A 20,764-nucleotide genomic window follows, 5' to 3' on the forward strand; every position below is an offset into this window, starting at 1 on the left:
TTTTCTACAACCTTGACTAAATAGACCTGAATTTTTACATTCCTACAGTTTTCAAAACATCAGAACTCTGCACTGATTTAACACGCAGAGATTTCAAAAAAGAAAAAAAAAGACATATTTTCTACATAGCAGCATACAGTGACTCTGTTCTATTTTTTTCTCCTTTTCAGTTTTGAAAATACTCAAACAAGTGTTATACTGGAAGTAGAAGAAAAGAATCTTGTATTTCACTTAACTAGCTGGCCTTAATGACACAATCTCATGGGAGCTGAGCCCTGGAGATTTTTGTTGTTTTGAAGAACAGCACTGAAAGGTTCACATAGATGTCCCAGGTCACATGAGAGAGGGCAATCTGGAGGGCCGATTCCCTGCATTAAAATAGCTCAAAAGTACTGTTTGTTGACTCTTGGCTTTCTAGAGTTTCTGGATGACTTTACAAAATTCCGTTTCCTCAGCATAGGCTGGCTGTCTAAAATGATACTGCAGCATGGTACATTGTGACAGTACCGCCTTTGGCAAATACACTGAATCTGATCATCATTACTTTCTACACACGAGAAAGAAAAACAACCTTGGAGAGTCTTGGCCTGCTGTGGCTCAGAGACTGCCTGACTTGACATTTATAACCACAGCTATACATGGGGATGTACTCTGGAGGGCTGTATAGTCAGTGTAAGAGGAGAGTCCTCATAGACCTGGACATTCTTTGTCAACTTTTAAAGGTCCAAGTAAGACAACAATTGTGCATAAAAATTACAGTTCCTTATAAGGAACTTCTGCATTGGTTATATTGTGTTTTCTATTTTATAGAAGGGAAACTGGCATTAAATGTTTAGTGTGTTTGCTTATGCATACCCAAACGTGCTTTTGATTTGGCAGTTGATAAACATTTTAAAAATTTTAAGATGATTTAATTTTCATCAACCATCTCTAGCATCTCAGTTTTTCCTTTTGAAACTAACCAGGCAAAGTCTGGTTAGTTAAGGAAATTACGTCTTATAAAGGACGAAAACATGGATCAGGCTTGCATGTCCATTATATATCATTTATTGACCTAAAAACATACTCAGATATCTTTGATAAAATCCTCTCAGACAGAATCTATAACTACATAGAATCAGGGCTTTCTTAGTTTTGTCTATACTATGCCTCAAGTGCCAGTTACACAAAACCAATGACACCATTTCTGTCTGACTGTCTATCCCTATATAATTAGAAGAAAGTTTCAAATTTAACCATTTTGAGCCAGAAATCTTAGAAGGGAAATGAACAAGAAAACATCATCACCAGAAACATGTAATCATCATAAAATGAAGAATATTGGTCATAATCCCTGAACTTTTCTTTGGCACATAAATATGGCAATCGTCAGTTTCAAGACAGATTGTTAGAATGTCATATCACATTCAACATTTCCTCAATCTAAAGAGTCTAAAACCCCAGTAACTGCTGTACAGATTTACTTTTTGGCTTCCAATTGTAATATAGATGCTGAGAATAATCCATTTTAAACTCTTCTGTCTGTATATAAAACACATAATCCCCATATAAGAATGTAAAGTCAAGGAGAGAAGAAAATCCCCACACTTTATGGTTAGTTCTTTTTGACTGTTTCCAATCTTACCACGGCTTTTTTTTTTTTTTTTCCTGCTCTCTTTCCCATTCTTTGCCTCTATCCCTTATTGTCGTGGCTGCCCAGGTCTGCATTCCAGGGGAGCAGCTCTTGGCCACACCCCAGCTTTACATGGGTCTTGCTGCAAAGTATATGCAGCTGCGGTCCCTCCCCGCGTGGCCCCCAGCTTCACCTGCAAAGGTGTTGTTGCTTTCATCCTGTCCCCGGCTTCCTTCTCCCGGCTGGCACAAGCCTTCTCTTCCAGTGGACTTGGTCAGCCAGCTGCTGCCTGCCCAGGCTCTCAGAAGCTGCCTCTGCTACTGCTGCGTTTTGCCGGAAGGGGCTGCCCAGATACACTGAGCAATGCTTTGGCAGAGTTTTAAAACTTAAAAAAAAATCCAAACACTTTCACTTATCATCCCAGGAGAGCTCTCAGCAGGCACGGCTGAAGAGGGACATTAAAATGTGTATTTTTCTTCAGACAGCTTTTCCTTTCCATGACATTAACTCTCTTCACTCCAATCATCTCACCTCCCAACTCCCAAATCACAGCTTCCAATCTCCCGGTGTTAACACACATCTATTTCAAAAAACGAACACATCACTGGTTTATTTGCAAGGCATGTGGGAATTCAATGCAGCCAAAGAATTTCCATTGTCTTGTTCCTTCTCTTTTCTCTCTATTGCCCTAAGCCTCCTTGGTAAAAGGTAAAAGAAAAACAAACAAACAAACAAACTAAACCACACAACATAGTTTTACCATTTAACAAAATCGCAACGTTCATGATGTTTCATTCAAATGGAAAAACAGATTGTGTAATTCTCTCCCATCAACAGCTTTCTTTCTCTGCCACACACAGCATAACATTCATGAGGACTCGGATGGCACGGAGGGCAATCTTCCTTATATAAGACCCTAGGAATGCACAAAGCCGTGGACAATCCGTCCTTTGTGGAGTCTGTGCACAGCCCCAGACAGACGCACACGCTGGCATTTCCTACCGTTCTAATTGCTGTGGGGATTCCGGATTCATCCACAGGCCCGATCCCTGGGTAATGCGGGGCTTTGATGACTGTCACTCTCTTCTCTTCCTCTGAGGATCGGTACAGGGGGATAGAGCTGCTGGTGGTGCCATCCAGAGACTGCGCATGCTGGGGATACGTGTCTGTGGAATCTGCACAGAAAATTTGGTAACATGGAATGTATTCATTGCACAGGGAATCATAAATTCATGTGTCTTGTTGTATATTTATGCCAACTGTAACGCAGAGACCATATGGCCATCACTGTCCCTTTTAACTCACTTACTTTCCATCTGAGCTGGTGGAGACTGTAGGTGTGCGGGGAACAGACCTATACCAACAAGGGCCTCACCGTTTTATGAAGAAGGCTGAGGGAAGAATGGCATTTGTTAAATGACTGTGTGGAGGCCTCTGAGTTAGGAAGTGCTCTAAATGCATTATCTCTTCTTATCCTTCCAGTAATCTTTGAGGGAGGGCAGGATAGGGGGAGCAAGAACCAGTTTTATAGATAAGGGGCAGGAGCTGAGACAAGTTCAGTAATTTCCCTCAGGTCATCATTTACATCAACATCATTCTTGTGATACTGCTACTACTATTATTTATAAGTTTTGAAATGTATTTCTAGACAAAGACATGACTGTTGAGTCAGTAACAGTGATTTCATAAAAATGAAGCAAAACCAAAAATCACTTAAAAAAATCTTCACATCCAAGCCTTTGGACATGAAAGCTTCAGAATAAATAAATGCTTTAAAATTATTCGTATGATTTCCTATGTGCATTTTTACCTTAGAATATCAAAAACTATGACTTTTTACTCTTTGATGACAAAAACTGCCCTAAGGATATAATGTAGATGAGGCTTATCAAGTTCTTCATGTTTTTTAGTAACTTCTAGAATACTTTCAGAAGCAACAGAGTACAGACATGCAGTATATATTCCATTTACTCCTAGTACACAGGAATTTTTAAAAATCATCATTATTACCATTCCTCTGGTATGATTAATAATATGCCTTTCTATTTTTCTGCAATTAATTTGAAAATGTTGGTGACAAAGAATGACACTTTGTATATACTCTTTATGTCATGGTTTGTCAGGACTGCCACTCAGAAAGTCCTTTAAGGTGGAAATGAAAAAAATTCTCATGTTTCAGGGTGGGACTCATTGATATCATTATGTGTATATGATATATATCATGTATAAATGTATTTTTCATGAAAAATTTATATAAAATAAGCTTTTTTTTTTTTTTTGAGACAGAGTCTCGCTCTGTCGCCCAGCTGGAGTGCAGTGGTGTGGTCTCAACCTCAGCCTCCTGGGTTCAAGCGATTCTCCTGCCTCAGCCTCCAGAGTAGCTGGGACTACAGGTGCGTGCCACCATGCCTGGGTAATTTTTTGTATTTTTAGTAGAGACGCGGTTTCACCATGTTAGCTAGGATGGTCTTGATCTCCTGACCTCATGATCCGCCCGCCTTGGCCTCCCAAAGTGCTAGGATTACAGGCGTGAGCCACCGTGGCCGGCCATAAGTAAGCTTTTTAAGAAATTTTAACTCATCAATATAAGGGTAATTAAAATTCAGATCTCTCTGAGGTAAAATCCATTGTAACATTTGTAACTGCTATTACTATGATTATGACTATTTTCAATTTAGTTTGCATCAGAAAGTCATTTTTAATACATTTTTTGATGAAGAATGGATAAAGCTAGTTATAAAACTGCTTTATGTGCAGTTTATGTGCTGGATGGTGACATAAAATGTCCCTGAATAAACGAACAGCATCATAGCCTTTCAACACTGAATCAGTGCTGGGGAAGGAGGTGTGCTGGCTGCTGTCAAAGAAGACATGGTGGTTGAAGTCCCGGGTTGTAGTTTCTTTCCCCCTGCTACTGGCCCCTTGAATGTGAAAATAACATTCAAGCTAGTCCTTATTTTTATTTCTTTATTTTTTTTGAGACGGAGTCTTGCTCAGTCGCCCAGGCTGGAGTGCAGTGGTGCGATCTCCGCTCACTGCAAGCTCCGCCTCCCAGGTTCACGCCGTTCTCCTGCCTCAGCCTCCCGAGTAGCTGGGATTACAGGTGCCCGCCACCATGCCCGGCTAATTTTTTTTTGTATTTTTAGTAGAGACGGGGTTTCACCATGTTGGCCAGACTGGCCTCGATCTCCTGACCTCGTGATCCACCCGCCTCGGCCTTCCAAAGTGCTGGGATTACAGGCGTGAGCCACCGCGCCCGGCTAAGCTAGTCCTTATTAAGACACGGTGAGATATTTGACACTAATTGACTTTCTATTTAATTCCAAAAAAGACTTGAGTGGGCCTCCATGATACTAGTATTTTTATTAGCGACAAATGTTTTTTGAACACCAGCATGTGCAAAGTCCTACTCTAAGCAAGAGAATCAACTCTGCCTTCACATCTGATCCATTACATTCTATGAACCCATACCTTATGCAATGTAAGTTAACCTTTATTTTATTATTCTCATATATGGTCCACTAGCTGTCATCTTAGCAATCTTTCGTCCTAAACTAAATGTAACATTCATCTAGGGCAAGGTAGATGTACATATTCCTCCGAAACCTTATCACAGCACTGGCCAGCTGGAATTTGTTCAGTGTTTACATTGGGAATTTCTTCCCATGCAGAATATTTTATATGTAAAATCTACTTATCAATATATTCTAAAATCAAAGCCTATCTACATTCAAGTATTTTTTTGTTGTTGTTGTTGGGTGGGGATAGGGACAGAACTGCATTCACTAAGACAGGCAATGAGACAGAGTCAGGCTTTGTTAATAATTATTTGGGAAAAAGCTGTGGCTAGAATAATTTGTCGAGTTTTCCTTTGTATGTGTGTAAATGCATAGTTCCATTTTAAACAATCTAGATATAATGGACTTCCATTATAACACCACACTATGGGCTGATTGTTAAAGGGCAAAATTTTGGCATAAGCCAGTTTTACTTTCTTAACTCTAAAAGGACATCATTGTAGGATTCACAGATGATCCTCAGGCATAGCATCAGCGAAGGCACAGATATATTTAGACTTTAATAAGTCCCGCGGCTACCTTTAAAGTTTTATAGTTATAGAGCTTTGGTTGACCTCAGAAGCTGAGTTCCACCACGCACAGGCTGGATGGTGACATAAAACATCCCTGAATAAACGAACAGCATCATAGCCTCTCAATACTGAATCAGTGCTGGGGAAGGAGGTGCGTTGTCTGTGTCAAAGAAGACACGGTGGTTCAAGTCCCGGGTTTTAGTTTCTTTCCCCCTGGTGCTGGCCCCTGTGGCCAGAGGACCGGTCCTCTCCTTTTCTGGGAGGTGCAGGATGGTGCCGCTGTCCTGAGAATTCCCCTCTGCTCCCTGCTGTCCTAGAAGCTTCCTAGTGAGTCGACATCATGGAAACTTGTTCAGCCTGAATTCCTATGATAGTTCAATTTCGTATTTTTTTTTGATATTTTAGGTTTTTAAGTTACATTTTTACAAACTAAGAAATATTTATGGGCTGGGCACGGCGGCTCATGCCTGTAATCCCAGCACTTTCGGAGGTCGAGGCAGGTGGATCACCTGAGGTCAGGAGTTCGAGACCAACCTGGCCAACATGGTGAAACCCCCTGTCTGTACTAAAAATACAAAATTAGCTGGGTGTGGTGGCAGGCACCTGTAATCCCAGCTACTCAGGAGGCCGAGGCAGGAGCATCACTTGAACCCAGGAGGCAGAGGTTGCAGTGAGACGAGATTGCCCCATTGCACTCCAGCCTGGGCGACAGAGTGAGACTCCATCTCGGAAAAAAAAAAAAAAAAGTATTTATCACATTATTTTCTGAACTATCCGAATATACTTTACCATGTAAGAGCATTTCTATCACTGTACAGCAAAGCTTCTTTCTCAGGAGGCCACAAAAAGTCCATGAGCCCCAGGAAATTATCTGCTTACAATTTTTTATGAACGTCCATATGTCCATTTGTTTTCTGGAGGACAGCTCTATCTTTCACTGAATTCCTAGTCCTCAGAGGGTTGAGAACGATTGCTCTATACAATGACAGAACCTTCATTTAAGGGAACACTTAAGTTTCTCTTGTGTGGCTTCCTGCTACCATATCCCTGACTGCAGGTCTTCCAGCCTTGGTTTGAATGGTGGTTTTCTCCTTGTGTGAGCCATTAGATGACTGCGTCCCTGCTTTGTGGGACAGCCTGTCCTCCTGTTACACTGTTTTAACTGTCAAACGATTCTCCCTTATATAGACCCCAGGAAATAGTCCGTGGTGGAAGCTCTTCCAAATCCGAACAAGCTGCCTTAGTGGAAAACCTGCATTCATGTCCTCCAGTGGCATGAACCCCCTTGCCCTAAGTAGCCATCTTCTTTTTCTTTCTACTCCACCACCTCAGACATCTAAGTGCCCACACCAGGCTCAGACACAGGTGGAGACATGGTCTTGGAATAGCATGGTGCCCATTTCCTCCCATGTTGGGGCCTCTGCCCCAGTTTCTCCCTGGGGATAGGGTCATGAAATAGCGGAGTGCTGAGCGCTCCCGCCTCACCTTGATGCCGCATATCTTTCTCCTGTGGTTGTACTTGCCGCATTGAGGTTGCCATGGAAATCACGGTGAGTAAATTACTTACCGAGGGATGTGCCATGCTGCATGACAATGCTGGAGTTGAGTGAGGCTGGGAGAGAATATGCCGAGGGGGAAAACGGCCTCTGATAGTAACTCATGGGACTCACGGCACCTCCTGAGTTTCCATTCACTGTTATCTGGCTCTGAGAAAAGTGCAAAGGCATCGAGTTAAATTAGCACATAGTTCTTTGTAAACATCATTCCATTAGGTGATAATAAAAGACTTCCAATCACACGGCAGTAATCAGCTGCCAAGCTCTTATTTATTTTGAAAACTGATGTCAGAGGGCATGCTACATTCTTTGCCTTCTCTCTCTTCCCTTATTTCTGAAAATCACTCTCTTGTGTATCTGAGGGCCCAGGGAGTGGTTAGGAAGAATGAAAGTGGCTGACTAGCGGGCATGCCACTCTGCCAACAGAGGTGCCCAATGGTATCAGTAGGAGTCAGTACCAAGTAAATGTGGAGGACGACTTTGCTCTGACAGTCGTAACGTCAGCAGTCAGAACACGGTCGTGCTGTTCCGCATGCAGCATTGACGTGGACGTCCTTTGACATGAGGCAAGGGATTGGTTCTCAGACTTAGTCAGGGATATCTTCTAGTGAATGAATGTTTCCAGAGCTGGTGAATAACATAAGGAACCTAGTTGTTTGGATGTATATATCATGAAGCAACCTATTCTAGAAGGATCAAATACCTGGTAAAGGATCAGAGAGACATGTTCAACCACTGGCTTCTCCCTACTTCAGCCTCATTGAGCACTTCATGAATCTCTGTTTGATTTCTTAATTATTCATTGTTTTGATTGTTCCGTATCTATTTTATATCCCCAATGGTATCTCAAGCTTCTTGTTGAAGATGGTCATATATATGCTTCTTTAATATTTTGTATAACATGCAGCCTAGTGCTGATGACAGAGTAGATGTTCAATAGGTATCTATTCTGATGCAACTGAATCGGCTTAGTTCACAGATATCGAGCTCAGGACTATTAAGCATGCCTGTCTACCCACAGCACAGTACTGATCATTACAGGGCGCACACAATGCATGCAAATAAGATCAAACATTAGTAAGAACATTTAGTTAAAATTATAGCTAAATACACACAACACACATAGGCACACAGATAAAGAAGCATAATTTGTGAAACTTTTCTACTTATTTTAAAACAAAACAAACTTCTATTCCACAGGCTTGAAACATAGATATAGTAACTGTGTATTTCTATGATTTCACTTTAAAGCAAATGGGTTTTCAAATGACCTAGAATAAGTCTAATTTCATTACTGTATAACCATACCACTTATGTCCCCAAATCAATAAACATTTCATTACAAGCCTTGTGCTTATTGATTAAATAATTCTCTAAGCTGTTAGAAAAATTACACTCATATCATAACCAGCCACATCTTGAGGACCTGCTCCCTGGAGAGGGCTGGACGTTCAAATAACTGTGAGGCACAGGCCTGCCCAAATCTTCAGAGCTTTTATGTACCTCTGATGAATGATTTGAGAACACTTTCACCTCCTTGCCCAAGTTAAGTTTGGTGGATCTTTGTCAATATCATTGTAATACTATTATAACATGTTATAATTAATGTTAAAAGCTGAAGAATCCTTCTTATTAAAAACCATCAGGTTAACTATATTGCTAAACTTACAAACTTGCTCTGAATCCTATTTTGATGGTTTCAATAATATTGACTAGGGGTTAAAAAAGTAAACACTGAGAGTAGATTTATTCTTTTTTTTTTTTTGAGATGGAGTCTCGCTCTGTCGCCCAGGCTGGAGTGCAGTGGCGCGATCTCGGCTCACTGCAAGCTCCGCCTCCTGGGTTCACGCCATTCTCCTGCCTCAGCCTCCCGAGTAGCTGGGACTACAGATGCCCACTACCACGCCCGGCTAATTTTTTGCGTTTTTTAGTAGAGACGGGGTTTCACCACGTTAGCCAGGATGGTCTTGATCTCCTGACCTCGTGATCCACCCACCTCGGCCTCCCAAAGTGCTGGGATTACAGGCGTGAGCCACCGCGTCCGGCCTAGATTTATTCTTTTATTGTGTTCAACCAATCAGGATTTTATGACTAAAATACTATCATTAGCATTTTAGAAAATACTGTATTGTTATAGTGAATTCATTATTAGGAAAAACATGTCATGAATAATCTATTTGCAATTTTAAACTGATAATTGCAATTAATTTCTCTTACAAGTAGCTCTGCTCGTGCCCACAAGACTGTATATAAGACAGTTAGTCTCCTGTAAAGTCTTAAAAACAGAAAATTGAACAGGTTAGTTGGTAGATTGATACCCTCTCACTGCCTTCTTTTTTTGGTTAAAGGTCCTGGTAAAGTTTTAAAAGCTAAGAACCATTGAAGCACAGTAGGGCATGGGAGGAACCCACACCTGCTGTGCTCCTGGTGCCCGTAGTTGGGCTGGTCCTCTGTGGCAGGGAGGGACTCGCTATGGGGTTAGGCCTGGAAAATGAGGCTCCTTCTGTAGCCAGTCTCTGAATGGAGCATTTGAATGCAAAGTGTTAGACACAGCCATTGGGGGAATACCAAATCCCATTACCAAAAAAAGCATCTTTTACTTTATGTAAATTGTAGTGTCTTAAAAAACATATGGCTTATTATAACATTTCTCTGCGCATAAAATTTGCAGACTTATCAGCTTGATAGAACATAAAACTATGTAGCACAAATAAAATTTTGTCTATGACAGTGCTTATTCGGAACTTCATTATAATATCAATTAAAAAAATCCGATTTTTTTGCCTGAAGCTATGTGTCTCTTAAATGGAAGCCATTACTTAGACATTATATGCAATATAGAATCTGTGCCATAAAATTTTGAAACATTTTAGCCATTCACAGATCATTTATTAGGGATTGCTTATCACATAGATATATTTAAATAGTATATGTATGGAAAAGATGTATATATTGCTATAAATGAAAGACAAATTATCGATAAACAAAATAAAAAAACGTATTCATAAATTTCTGTCCTGAAATGGCTCAGGAAGAATAATTTTTAAAAATCGTACAGCTAAATTTCTGAAAGGTAGATAAGATTATCGACATCATTCACTCCTGGACAATAGATGAGTTCAAAAGTTGTAGCTGTTAGAGAAGGAGGAGCAAGAAAAATTAGCCTCATGCAGTCAGTAATCATTTATGTGAGAAACAAGGATATAGGAAAGAGTCACACAGGACACATTAATGTGAGTCTGTGAGAAAAACTGCTAACGTATTAATACTGGGTTAAAATTTTTTGAAAAATTTTAGACTTTATGATCATAACATATTGTGATGTATACTTAGCTAATAAGGCAAATCACTGTAGAACTTATCAGCTACAGTAACACGGGAAACCGTAAGTAACTATTTTAGAGTAACTGTAAGTAATTCTAAAATGAATGAAGAGAATGAAGTGACTTTTTCAGCCTTAAGCAAGCTTATAGGATGACTAATGATTTCCCTGACAGATGGCATAGAATTGGTTTGGGAATCAACACCTATGCAAATAAAAATGTCAGCCGAAAAATGAGATGGCACAACAAATCAGTCCTTTTAAGGAAACGGTGGAGGCAAAGAAAGGCAGAATAATTACATGAGTGGCCGCAGGGGTGGTTAAGGTGGTGCCATCTGTCACAGCAGACCTCTGACCCCAGGTGGGGGAGGGTGTCTCAGAACGGCCAGTGGTGTCAGAGTCACCAATCTGCAGCTCCTCCAGCATGGCTGTGGAGGACTCACTCTCTGAGCGGGAGGAGTGCTCGGCCAGGGAGGAGTCTGTTGTCAGAAAGCCTGTGTCGTGGCTGTGGATGAGGCTTTCTGGAGCTGGGAGCAGGTGTTTGTATAAGCAATGGGAAAGGCTCTGGGGATTATGCAGGCGTGAAGACCCCACACCATCAGGGGGCGGAAGGCTGAGTGATGTTGAGCTGGTGCCACTGCCTGGTGAGAAAGTGGCTCGGTTCAAAGGTACCACGGAAGGAGGGCACGGAGGAGAGGCTTCTGGTGTGGTTTGTCTGTGTGTCTGTGAAGCATTTACCTCCAACACACTGGCAGGTAAGTTCTGATTTCCAAGCTGAGTACGAGGAAAAAATAATAAGAGATAAATTATCCAATTAACAAAAGTACCTCTTTTTGCAATGTGGCAGAGAAGGCAAAGCATCGGTTTTATTTGCAAGCACTTTAAGGAGTTACATTCAGATGGGTTAGGTGCCAACCACACAGTGCAGAAAAAGTGTGAAAACAGGAAGAAAGTGAATCCAGTCGGTGTGTTTTGAAACAAGGCCGGTTTTCACACAGCACTGCAATGTAATTCTGGGTAGGGGCTTGAGAGTGTTGGCATAATGAAACTGTTTACTCAGGAGTTTTAGTTTTTGTATTTGTGACAATGATAAGATATCAGACTATCGGTCAGCAGAATTGGTTTGTCCTTCACTAGAAAAATCTAATAGCATAATTGCCTCCCCCTTGCCAAAATGTCCCCAAAACATAAATCCGTTTGTCTTATTTTTTCCTAGTTTATGAATCTAAACACTGATAATACTAAACACGACTAAGTGGAAAAGATAAATGGAAAAGATGTTTTATTTCCTTTCCACTAATTAAATCTGTCCTTTGATTTCACTACAAAATACGAAAAGAATTGGACTTTAAAATATCCTAGCAATGCAAATAGAGGTACCATGTGTGAAAATGAAAACCAGCCACTGATAATAGTTAGAATGTACCCTAGTTAGTTAGAACTATGGTTGGCACTAAATCTTAGGTAAAGGAGAAAGAAACTGAAGGAAAAATAAAAGATTTAACAGCTCCAAGGCTATACATAGCCCAAGAGGCTAAACATAGCGAAGGGATGCTCTGTAGGAGGAAGACAGAAGATGACCATTTGAAATTTTACAACCACCTGTGGTAGCCTGGATGACGTTTGACCACACGTGACAAATAGGATGATAAGCACTCAATTCAACATAAGTGAATAAAACTCTGAAGCAACTTTTCTTACTTATTTTTTCTACCTTTCAGAATAGATACTTTTTGGAGGGGATGTTTGGGAGAGGAAATGGTTTTAAGATAGATGGCCAGAGGTATTGTGAGATATTAGTACAAAGATGGGAAATGAATGAAGGAGAACTGTTTACACTTAGAAATATTGCCTAGTAAATGTTTAAGTTATACAATTTGGTGTTCTTTGGCAGCCATAATTTTCATAATGGCTGATGTCATGCACGTTGTTAGCATAATAAAAAGGTTGCAATAATTTTTTTTCTCAGACTTTTACTTGAATACTTTTAAAAAATCCATCATATAAAAAGGTCTCTCTGAATCATAGGTGCCTTAGAAATCTGATAAATGTGACTGATCCTTCTTTTGGGGAAATGCACAAATTCATACGTACAGAAAGTTCTGCATAAACTTCAGGGGGACAGAGACACTCTAAAGCATAACCTTAATCTAACGGGTTAAGAAACCCCAACCTTGGATAAAAAGACAGATTTTCTTGTCCTAATCTTACTTAATATGATTTTTTTTCTTGTTTAAACATAGTCATTTTAAATGTGATATATATATATACATATATATACTATATATACATATATAGTATATATATACATATATACTATATATGTATATATAGTATATATATGTATATATACGTATATATACTATATATATACACTATATATAAGTATATATACGTATATATACTTATACGTATATACTATATATATACTATATATAAGTATATATACGTATATAAATATATATATATACACACACATATATATAATATATATTTTACTGCTCATGGTTGTTTAAATCTCTAGAAATAACTGACAGAAATCTCAGTTACCCAGAACTTAAAATGTTTTGGTGGGGATGCATCCTTATTATTACTGAGTGTTTATAATAATTGCAATCTTATTGGAGGTGAAACTATAATATTATGAAATTATCATAATTCTAACTTAATGTATTAAAATGTTGCTATAAGTCTGAATGTAATTCAGTATAAAGCAGTCTTTGGATAGCATCAATGAAATTTCCCCTAATAATGCAGTTTTACTAAGGATGTTTCCACGTAATACGAATCTCTTTTTAGTTTTATTTATGCTAAATGAAAACTATGAAATAATACAAATCATACAAAAGGATTTGAGTTATCTGCTCATGAGACTTTTCCCTTTCAAATTAAAAGAAAAAAATCTAATGACTTTAACTCCCATTGGGCTGACTTGTCCATATCCTATGACTTGAAACATGTCAAAAGCTAAAGCGTATTCTAAAATCACCATTGTCACAGGTAATATGATCATTAGTTTGCATAGCACTGTGTCTGGAGATGGTCCTTATCCATTCAATTGTTCTTCCAAATAGAATGTCCACAGAAAACAAAATTATTCCACCTTTCGAATTTCTTTCACCACCTCCCGACATGCTCCTGGTTTTGAGTCTTTTAATGCACGTGTGTGTATGGGTGTGTATGTGCGTGTGTGTGTTTGTGAGTGTAAGGCATGAAATGCCTCGTGGTGAGTCATATCACACTTAAATTTCTACAGATAAAACTCAATAATTCAACAGTTATACTGGTCACCCACAAAAAGGCTTTGACAAGACCCCAATCTCCACATGAATGGAATATACCCTGTAGACCCAGGGGGAGAGAAAGACCATGTTACACGTGTTTCTCCTGAGGAAAATCAGAAGAGCAGCAGGAAAGGCATGAAAGGGGAAGAAGGCAGTATTTTCCCAATCTGGACTACCTTGAAAATAGGGAAAACTGGCTTTAAACAAGCGTATTTTTTTCTTACTTTGTGAGTGGCAAGTAGATGACTGCAGGTAATCATCCTGATTGTTTTAGGTCTCCTTCTTTTCAAGACCATGGAAGACTAAGGTGTTTGAATAGGGATCAAGGGTCACCAACTTTTTGTGAGTATAAATTGTTTTTTCTTTCCCCAACCCTTGAGCTAGCAGGAAGAGGGTAATGAGAAACACCAGCTAGCAGCCAGGGGCTGCCTGGTCTTCTGCAAAGGACAGGGACGGTGCTTAAACCTTACTATGCTTCATATACCAAGAGAGAGCACCTGCTTACTCAAACTAGCACTGAGCTTCTTCGTCCAAATGACTCCAACCCAGAATGCTAAAGAGAGCCTGTGGATGAGAGTGCTCACCAATCAACACTGGAGCTCCTGAGGAATGAAGGGGCACAGAGATTCAAGGGAGGGTGAGCTTCAGCAGTGGAAAAAGTGTATTGAGTTGGATGAAGGCATTGCAAACTCAAGTGCCCATCATGGGCCAGGAAAGTATCCATGATGTGCAAATCAAGCCCGTGTTGGATGACAGGGAATGAATGATGGGACCGATGGCAGAATGCGGAAGTCATGTTCCCCCTCAAGGCGGGCGTCATTGACCCATATCCTTTGCCTTGAAACACGCTGAAAATTAAAGCTTACTGTCTCTAAAACCACCATAGTCATGGGTAATATGATCTTTAGTTCGCTCATAAGCTCAGTGACAACACATCTATAGTCATAAGCCCCTAAGCTGTCACTTGCTGACACAGCAGATGTGGAAGCTGGAGGTGGAAGAGGGTAGCTGTGGAGCAGGGATGTGAAGGAGTGCATGGCCAGGCCTCAGGAGAGGAGGGGAAAGTGCTTGTTGGGGTGCAAAACTTAAAGAGTGACAAAAAACTCAGTAATTGAGATAAATTCTGTTTCAATACAATCTTTGAAAGAAAATCAAGATCAATGCAAAAAAGAAAAAATAGCCCATACTGAACAAAAATGTCAAAAATATAAATGAAGACCAGTGCATGCCAAGCCATAGGAAAAGAGAGTCTGGGTCTGGAGTTCTTAATGCAAGAAAATTTAACAATAATATTTTCAAAATCTATATTTTTGCTTATTTCAGTTTTAGTTGAGAGAATAGACATGTTTGACAATTTCCAATTAACTGATGGCAATCTTAAATAATTTGTAATTAATTTAAGGTGAAGTAAACATGTAATAGGGCAAGCGCAGTGGCTCACACCTGTAATCCCAGCACTTTGGGAGGCTGAGGCGGGCGGATCACTTGAGGTCAGGAGTTCAAGACCAGCCTGGACAACATGGTGAAACCCCGTCTCTACTAAAAATACAAAAATTAGCCAGGTGTGATGGCAGAGGCCTGTAATCCCAGCTACTCGGGAGGCTGAGGCAGGAGAATTGCTTGAATCTGGGAGGCGGAGGTTGCAGTGGGCCGAGATCACACCACCGCACTCCAGCCTGGGTGACAGAGCAAGACTCTGTCTCCAATTAAAAAAAAAAAAGGTTTATTTTGCTTTAAATAAAATACTTAAGCTTAAAATAATGTGTGAGTGTTAATAAACGTGTGTTTCAACTTTTCAAAAAAATTCTAATGACTTAAACATTCTAGGAAAAAGCTCATTCCCAATATATGAAAACAGGCATAAGGGAGCACAGAATTTCCTTCCACTTCAGGTTCCAGTTGGCTTGATGTGGCCCTGAGGTCGAGGATCCTAACATCTCTCTCTTAACACCTTTAGTCATTGAGCTTCTAGGCCTCATTTCTCAAGGAACGTAAGGAATATATATTAAATGTCAAGCAAAGAAATCTGACAGGCTTTTGTTCTCTTTTTTCCAATGATAGTAATTTACTTGAAAAGAAAATATCTAGGAAGGGTTTTTTTTTTTTTTTTTTTGGAGTCTTGCTCTCCACCTCCAAAAGTGCTGGGATTACAAGCATGAGCCACCGTGCCCGGCTGGAAGGGGTTTAAAAAAAACCAATCTTTACCTCCCATCCCCACATCCTTTAGGGACAATGTGCCCCCTCTTTTCATGGCCTGTCCTGGTGGTATGAGGAGACCTGCCTGGCAGCTGTGTCTGTTGCTGGATCATCATTTTGCTGGCCACAGATGATTAGGAAGGGGGAGTGACTGGACTATGCTGGGCCAGTGGGGTCCTATCTCCCTCCTGGGAATTTGAATTACATGACACTGAATGCCCCTCAGGTAGCTGTCGGGTACCCAAATGCAAGGAGTCAGAGGGTATCATGGAAACCCATGGGCAACTTGAAGTAACGACAGAGCAGAAACTAAGAGAGAGACAGGGAACTATGCAGTTCCTACGACTGAGAAGGACGGAGGGTAGCTGCCTGGCCATTGCCCCGTTTCCCTAAGGCCTGGCTGTATTGCCTGCATTGTAATGATGTGAGATTGCCTGACAGCCTCATAATAAAAATTATTTTAACCATACACTCCCCACCCAAGACCTGGGTGACAAGTGATCTAAAATTGTCACACAGATTGGGCACACTGACAGCATGTGGCATCTGAATCAGGGGAGTAAATATTTCTACTGTACTCTGTGGTATTCAGATCGGGAATATGGTTTTGCATCTGGGAAAGTGTCGTATTTTAAGAACATTACCAAAATATGAGATTTAAAAATCAGCTTGTGTGAGAGCATAGAGGTAGCAGAGGCTAGTGGCTGAGCTGTGGATCTTGAGTCAGACAGACTTGGGCAAGTTGTTTAATTTCCTTGGCCTCAGTTCCTTCATGTGTAAAATATAGGCATGGATAAAACCCATCTCTTAAAGCCTGTAACAATTAAGTAGGGCAATGTAAAGTGCTTAGCACAGTGCCTGGTGTGCTGTAATAGCTCTCAAAAAAAGGAGAATCATGTTTTACAAAATTAAAATGCTGGGAAGGAACAGGAACGCTCTGCACAAAGCCAGTAGCAGGGTAGGGAAGAGAAGGATCACGTGAACACTGTCAGATATAGGTGGAAGAACATTCCGTCTCTTTTGCTCTGTGGATAACCATGCAGAAGTTAAGGAAGGCAGATCATGACGTGGTATTAGAAATTCTTTCCAATAATTTGATCTCAGAAATGGCCAAGCACTGGATTGCTGCCTTGGAATGTAACTGAGCTCTTCATTAAGTGTATTCAGGAAAGGCTGGATGCCCATCTATTGGGAGATGTTGAAGAGGATGTTTTATTTGTAAACTCATGTTGGGCTCCCAAGTATTCTCTAATGTTCAATTATTTAAATACATGCATATGCATGCGCATGCACAGACATCAAATGGAGAAACTGCCAAAGACCTGATCAACTGATAGCATTACGAGCCCACAGAAAGGAAGCCACACTAATGGAAGACATCAATGATTGGGGCCGGTCTTGATAGCAATGTTCCAGAAAGTGCGTTCTGCAGTTCTGCACCTATTATCCCACACTGCTGACATGTCTGCATTACTCTGTCCTCCTTAGTATCTACATACTGATCCCATGGAGCAAAAGAAATGAGTTTCCTCTCCCTTCTACATGACAGTCAGGCAAGTTCCCCTGTGAGTCCCCAGCATATGTGCAGTGGCAGCTGTGAAGGTGAGGCTTTGGCAAATGGTTGATTATGTTGTTTCATAACGGACAGGACAAGCTTATCTTCCTGAAGCAAGGAACATAGCACAGATGCCATAGAAACTGTTTGGGGGTGTAGCTTTTTGCTGGCTTTCGAAAGCTTCTGGCTTATACCTTCACTTACTTGACATTGAGAACAATGTGACATTTTTAGCAACAGGATATCTGATCACACAGTAACAGAAGGATAACATGCCTCATTTCTGGTCTGTTTGTAGGAGGTCAATTAAAGCACATGCTGTTTAGAAAATACTATGAAAAATTGTCAAATATGAAGAGAATTTCTAACAGTGACCTGTAGTTTTCTTCTTAAATTAATGATCAGACTTTAATAATAACAAAACTATGTAAATAAAACTTCTGAAACACTGAAATGTACTTTTCACATCTTAGTGTACTTTTATTGCTTGAGCCTGCTAATTCCTGGGAGCCTAATTCTTTATAATGGAGCACATATTTGGCTGACTCACGGTGTATAGCTTACAGTGCTTGGCATTGGCTGAGACTTGCCAGAATGCGGAGTGCAAGTGTTTAAAATGGAAAGGTCACCATTGTGAAAGGTCACTGCATGGAAAATGAGACTTAAAAATGAAGCATATCACAATCATCAAGATGTAGAAACAAACCAAATGTCCATTGATGGATAAATAGATACAGACAAAGTGGTGTATACGCCTACTAGAATACCATTCAGCCTTAAAAAAGATGGATGTCCTGCCACATGCTGTAACATGGAGCAATCTGGAGGACCTTATACCAAGTGAAGGCCTGTCTCAGAAGGACAAATATCTGAGCAGAGAGTAGACTGGTGGTTGCCAGGGGCTTGGGGAAGGGGGATATGAGTTGCTATTCAGTGGGCATAAAGTTTTAGTTATGCAAGATGAATAAATTCTAGAGATCTGCTGCACAGCATGCTGCCTACAGTTAACAATAGTGCATTGCACACTTACAAATTTGTTAAGAAGGCAGATCTCATGTTAAATGTTCTTACCAAAATTTTAAACAGAGAATAAAAACTGCAACAGCTTCATGCTACCTTTTTTATAAAGCCTTAGAAAAGAGGACACACTATTTTGGAACAAACTGAAAGTCTGTTGAAATAAACTTTTACCTACCAGTAAAAAAAATGAAGTATTGTTGAAAATAATATATTTCTTTTTCCCAATCAGATGCATAATTTGGAAAAATATTATTTAATGATGATGACAGCTACTGTATGTTGAAGAATTACCACGAAGCAGGCGCCATGCCAAGATCCTTACATGCCTTACTCAAACCTCCCAGCAGTTCTATGAATGGTTGCTATCATTGTCCCTGTTTTATAGATGAGAAAACTGCTGCTCGGGGAGGGTGAATAACTAGATGAATGGTTTTATGTTAATAAGATCTTGAAACAGCTGACTGCCCAGGCACTTTCTTCCCAGTCTCTCTCATACCCACTCCAAGAAAGCCTCCTTCCCCACTATGGAATCAATGGTAAGTTTTCAGATTTCATTTCAAACCTGTCTCATCAACAGCATTTGTGCGGTGAACCATCCCTTTCTTTCCACACATTTTCCTCACATGGCTTTTAGGATGCCACATTTTCCCAGATTTCCTCCTCCCTTAGAGGACACTGCTTTCAGTCTCCTCCACTGCTTCTTCCTCTTAATGTTGAGATTCACTCAGGCTCAACTCTTGGTCCTCCCCTTTTCTCTGTCCTTCCCCTGGTGATCTCACTCTGTCTCATGGCCACAAAACCCATCGACTAGCCAATGGCTGATATCCCCAACCAGGACCTTTCCCCTGAAGTACAGGCTCTTACATCCAAATGCTCACTTGACCACTTAATGTGGGTGTCTAAGAAATGCCTCAAACTTCCTGTTTCCCAAATGGAACCTCGGAAGTTTCCACCAACCTGCTCCACCCACAGCTGTCCAGTCTCAGCTGATGGCAATGCTATCTTCCAGTTGGAGTCAACCTTGACTTTTTTCTTCCTCACATCCCACATGCAATCTGCCAGGAAGTCCTGTTTGCTTGACTTTCAAAATACATTCTCACAGTCTGATTTCTCACCACCTCCTCTGCTGCCCCCTGCTTTGAGCCCCCATCATTTCTTACCTAAAGGACTGCAGTAGTTACCTAACTGGTTTGCCTGATCTCCTCCTTGCCCCACTATGGTACGTTTTTCACTGAGCTGCCAGAATGATTTTGTTAAAATATAAGGGAAATAATAATGGTGGTAGCCTCAACATCCTCCAGTGACCTCCGTTTTTATTGAGAGTAAATGTCAAAATCCTTGCAATGGCTTATAAGGCCTCCTGTCATCTGGTCTTTGTTACCTCTGACTTCACTTCCTATCACTCTCACCTCACTTCCTTCCTCTCCCTCCCTCAGGCTTCCTTCTGGTCCTCCCACAGCCCCAGCGTGATCAACCTCAAAGCCTTTACATAAGACATTCCCTCTGCCTAGAATATTCTTCCTCCTTCAAAGCTGTTCTCTTTTCAGTGAGGTCTATTGATATTGAGTTACCATACTTGACATGATATCTGGTCTCCACATCTCTACTTTGCATGGCATAACTCCATTTCCATAATCTTCTAATATATGTAATTTACTCCAGTTCTTATTAATGCTTGCTCCTCCTGCCACACACAGACAAATTTTAAGCAGGAAGGGTTTCAAATCCAACTCTGTTACTAGAACAGACTTGACATAGGTTAGGCACCCAATAAATATTTCTTGAATAAATAGCAGTGACAGGATCTCAAATCTTAACTTTTAGATGGTGTCGATACCCTGGGGATAATATAATCAAACTAACCGTCTCTGCGCAGCCTGGATAAAACCATGCAAAACGAAAGGTATCAGCTTGTTTTCAAACATCACAAAACCATTCTGAAGAAGCAAACCATGTTGGATGAGTCCAATGACTGATATGTGTTCCTATGACTTCTCCTACACCTGTTTCCTGGCGTGCCCATCGTGGGACACTGGAGAGTCTGCTCACTGACACTGGCACAGGCCTGTCTGTACAGTCACAGACGGATTTTGCTCCCTCCGACCTTCCTGGACTCCTGAACCCAATCA

At 40.6% G+C, this 20,764-nt stretch overlaps 1 protein-coding gene across 23 annotated transcripts in view; it reads right to left on the reverse strand.

Moving 5' to 3' along the window:
• The window catches only part of SORBS2 (sorbin and SH3 domain containing 2), a 226,850-nt gene that overhangs the window by 69,290 nt on the left and 136,796 nt on the right, over window positions 1-20,764 (reverse strand). For 14 of the 23 annotated variants that reach the window (XM_055384910.2, XM_055384913.2, XM_055384914.2 and 11 more), the window contains 2 exons: window positions 7,270-7,408; window positions 2,615-2,787 (listed from right to left, as the gene is read on the reverse strand). In XM_055384910.2, coding sequence (XP_055240885.2) covers window positions 2,615-2,787; window positions 7,270-7,408 — 312 coding nt within the window. The other 9 variants (XM_055384906.2, XM_055384907.2, XM_055384908.2 and 6 more) reach the window with 3 other exon arrangements.

The sequence above is a fragment of the Gorilla gorilla genome, chromosome 3 (assembly GCF_029281585.2).
Source record: "Gorilla gorilla gorilla isolate KB3781 chromosome 3, NHGRI_mGorGor1-v2.1_pri, whole genome shotgun sequence".
Lineage (NCBI taxonomy): Eukaryota > Metazoa > Chordata > Mammalia > Primates > Hominidae > Gorilla > Gorilla gorilla.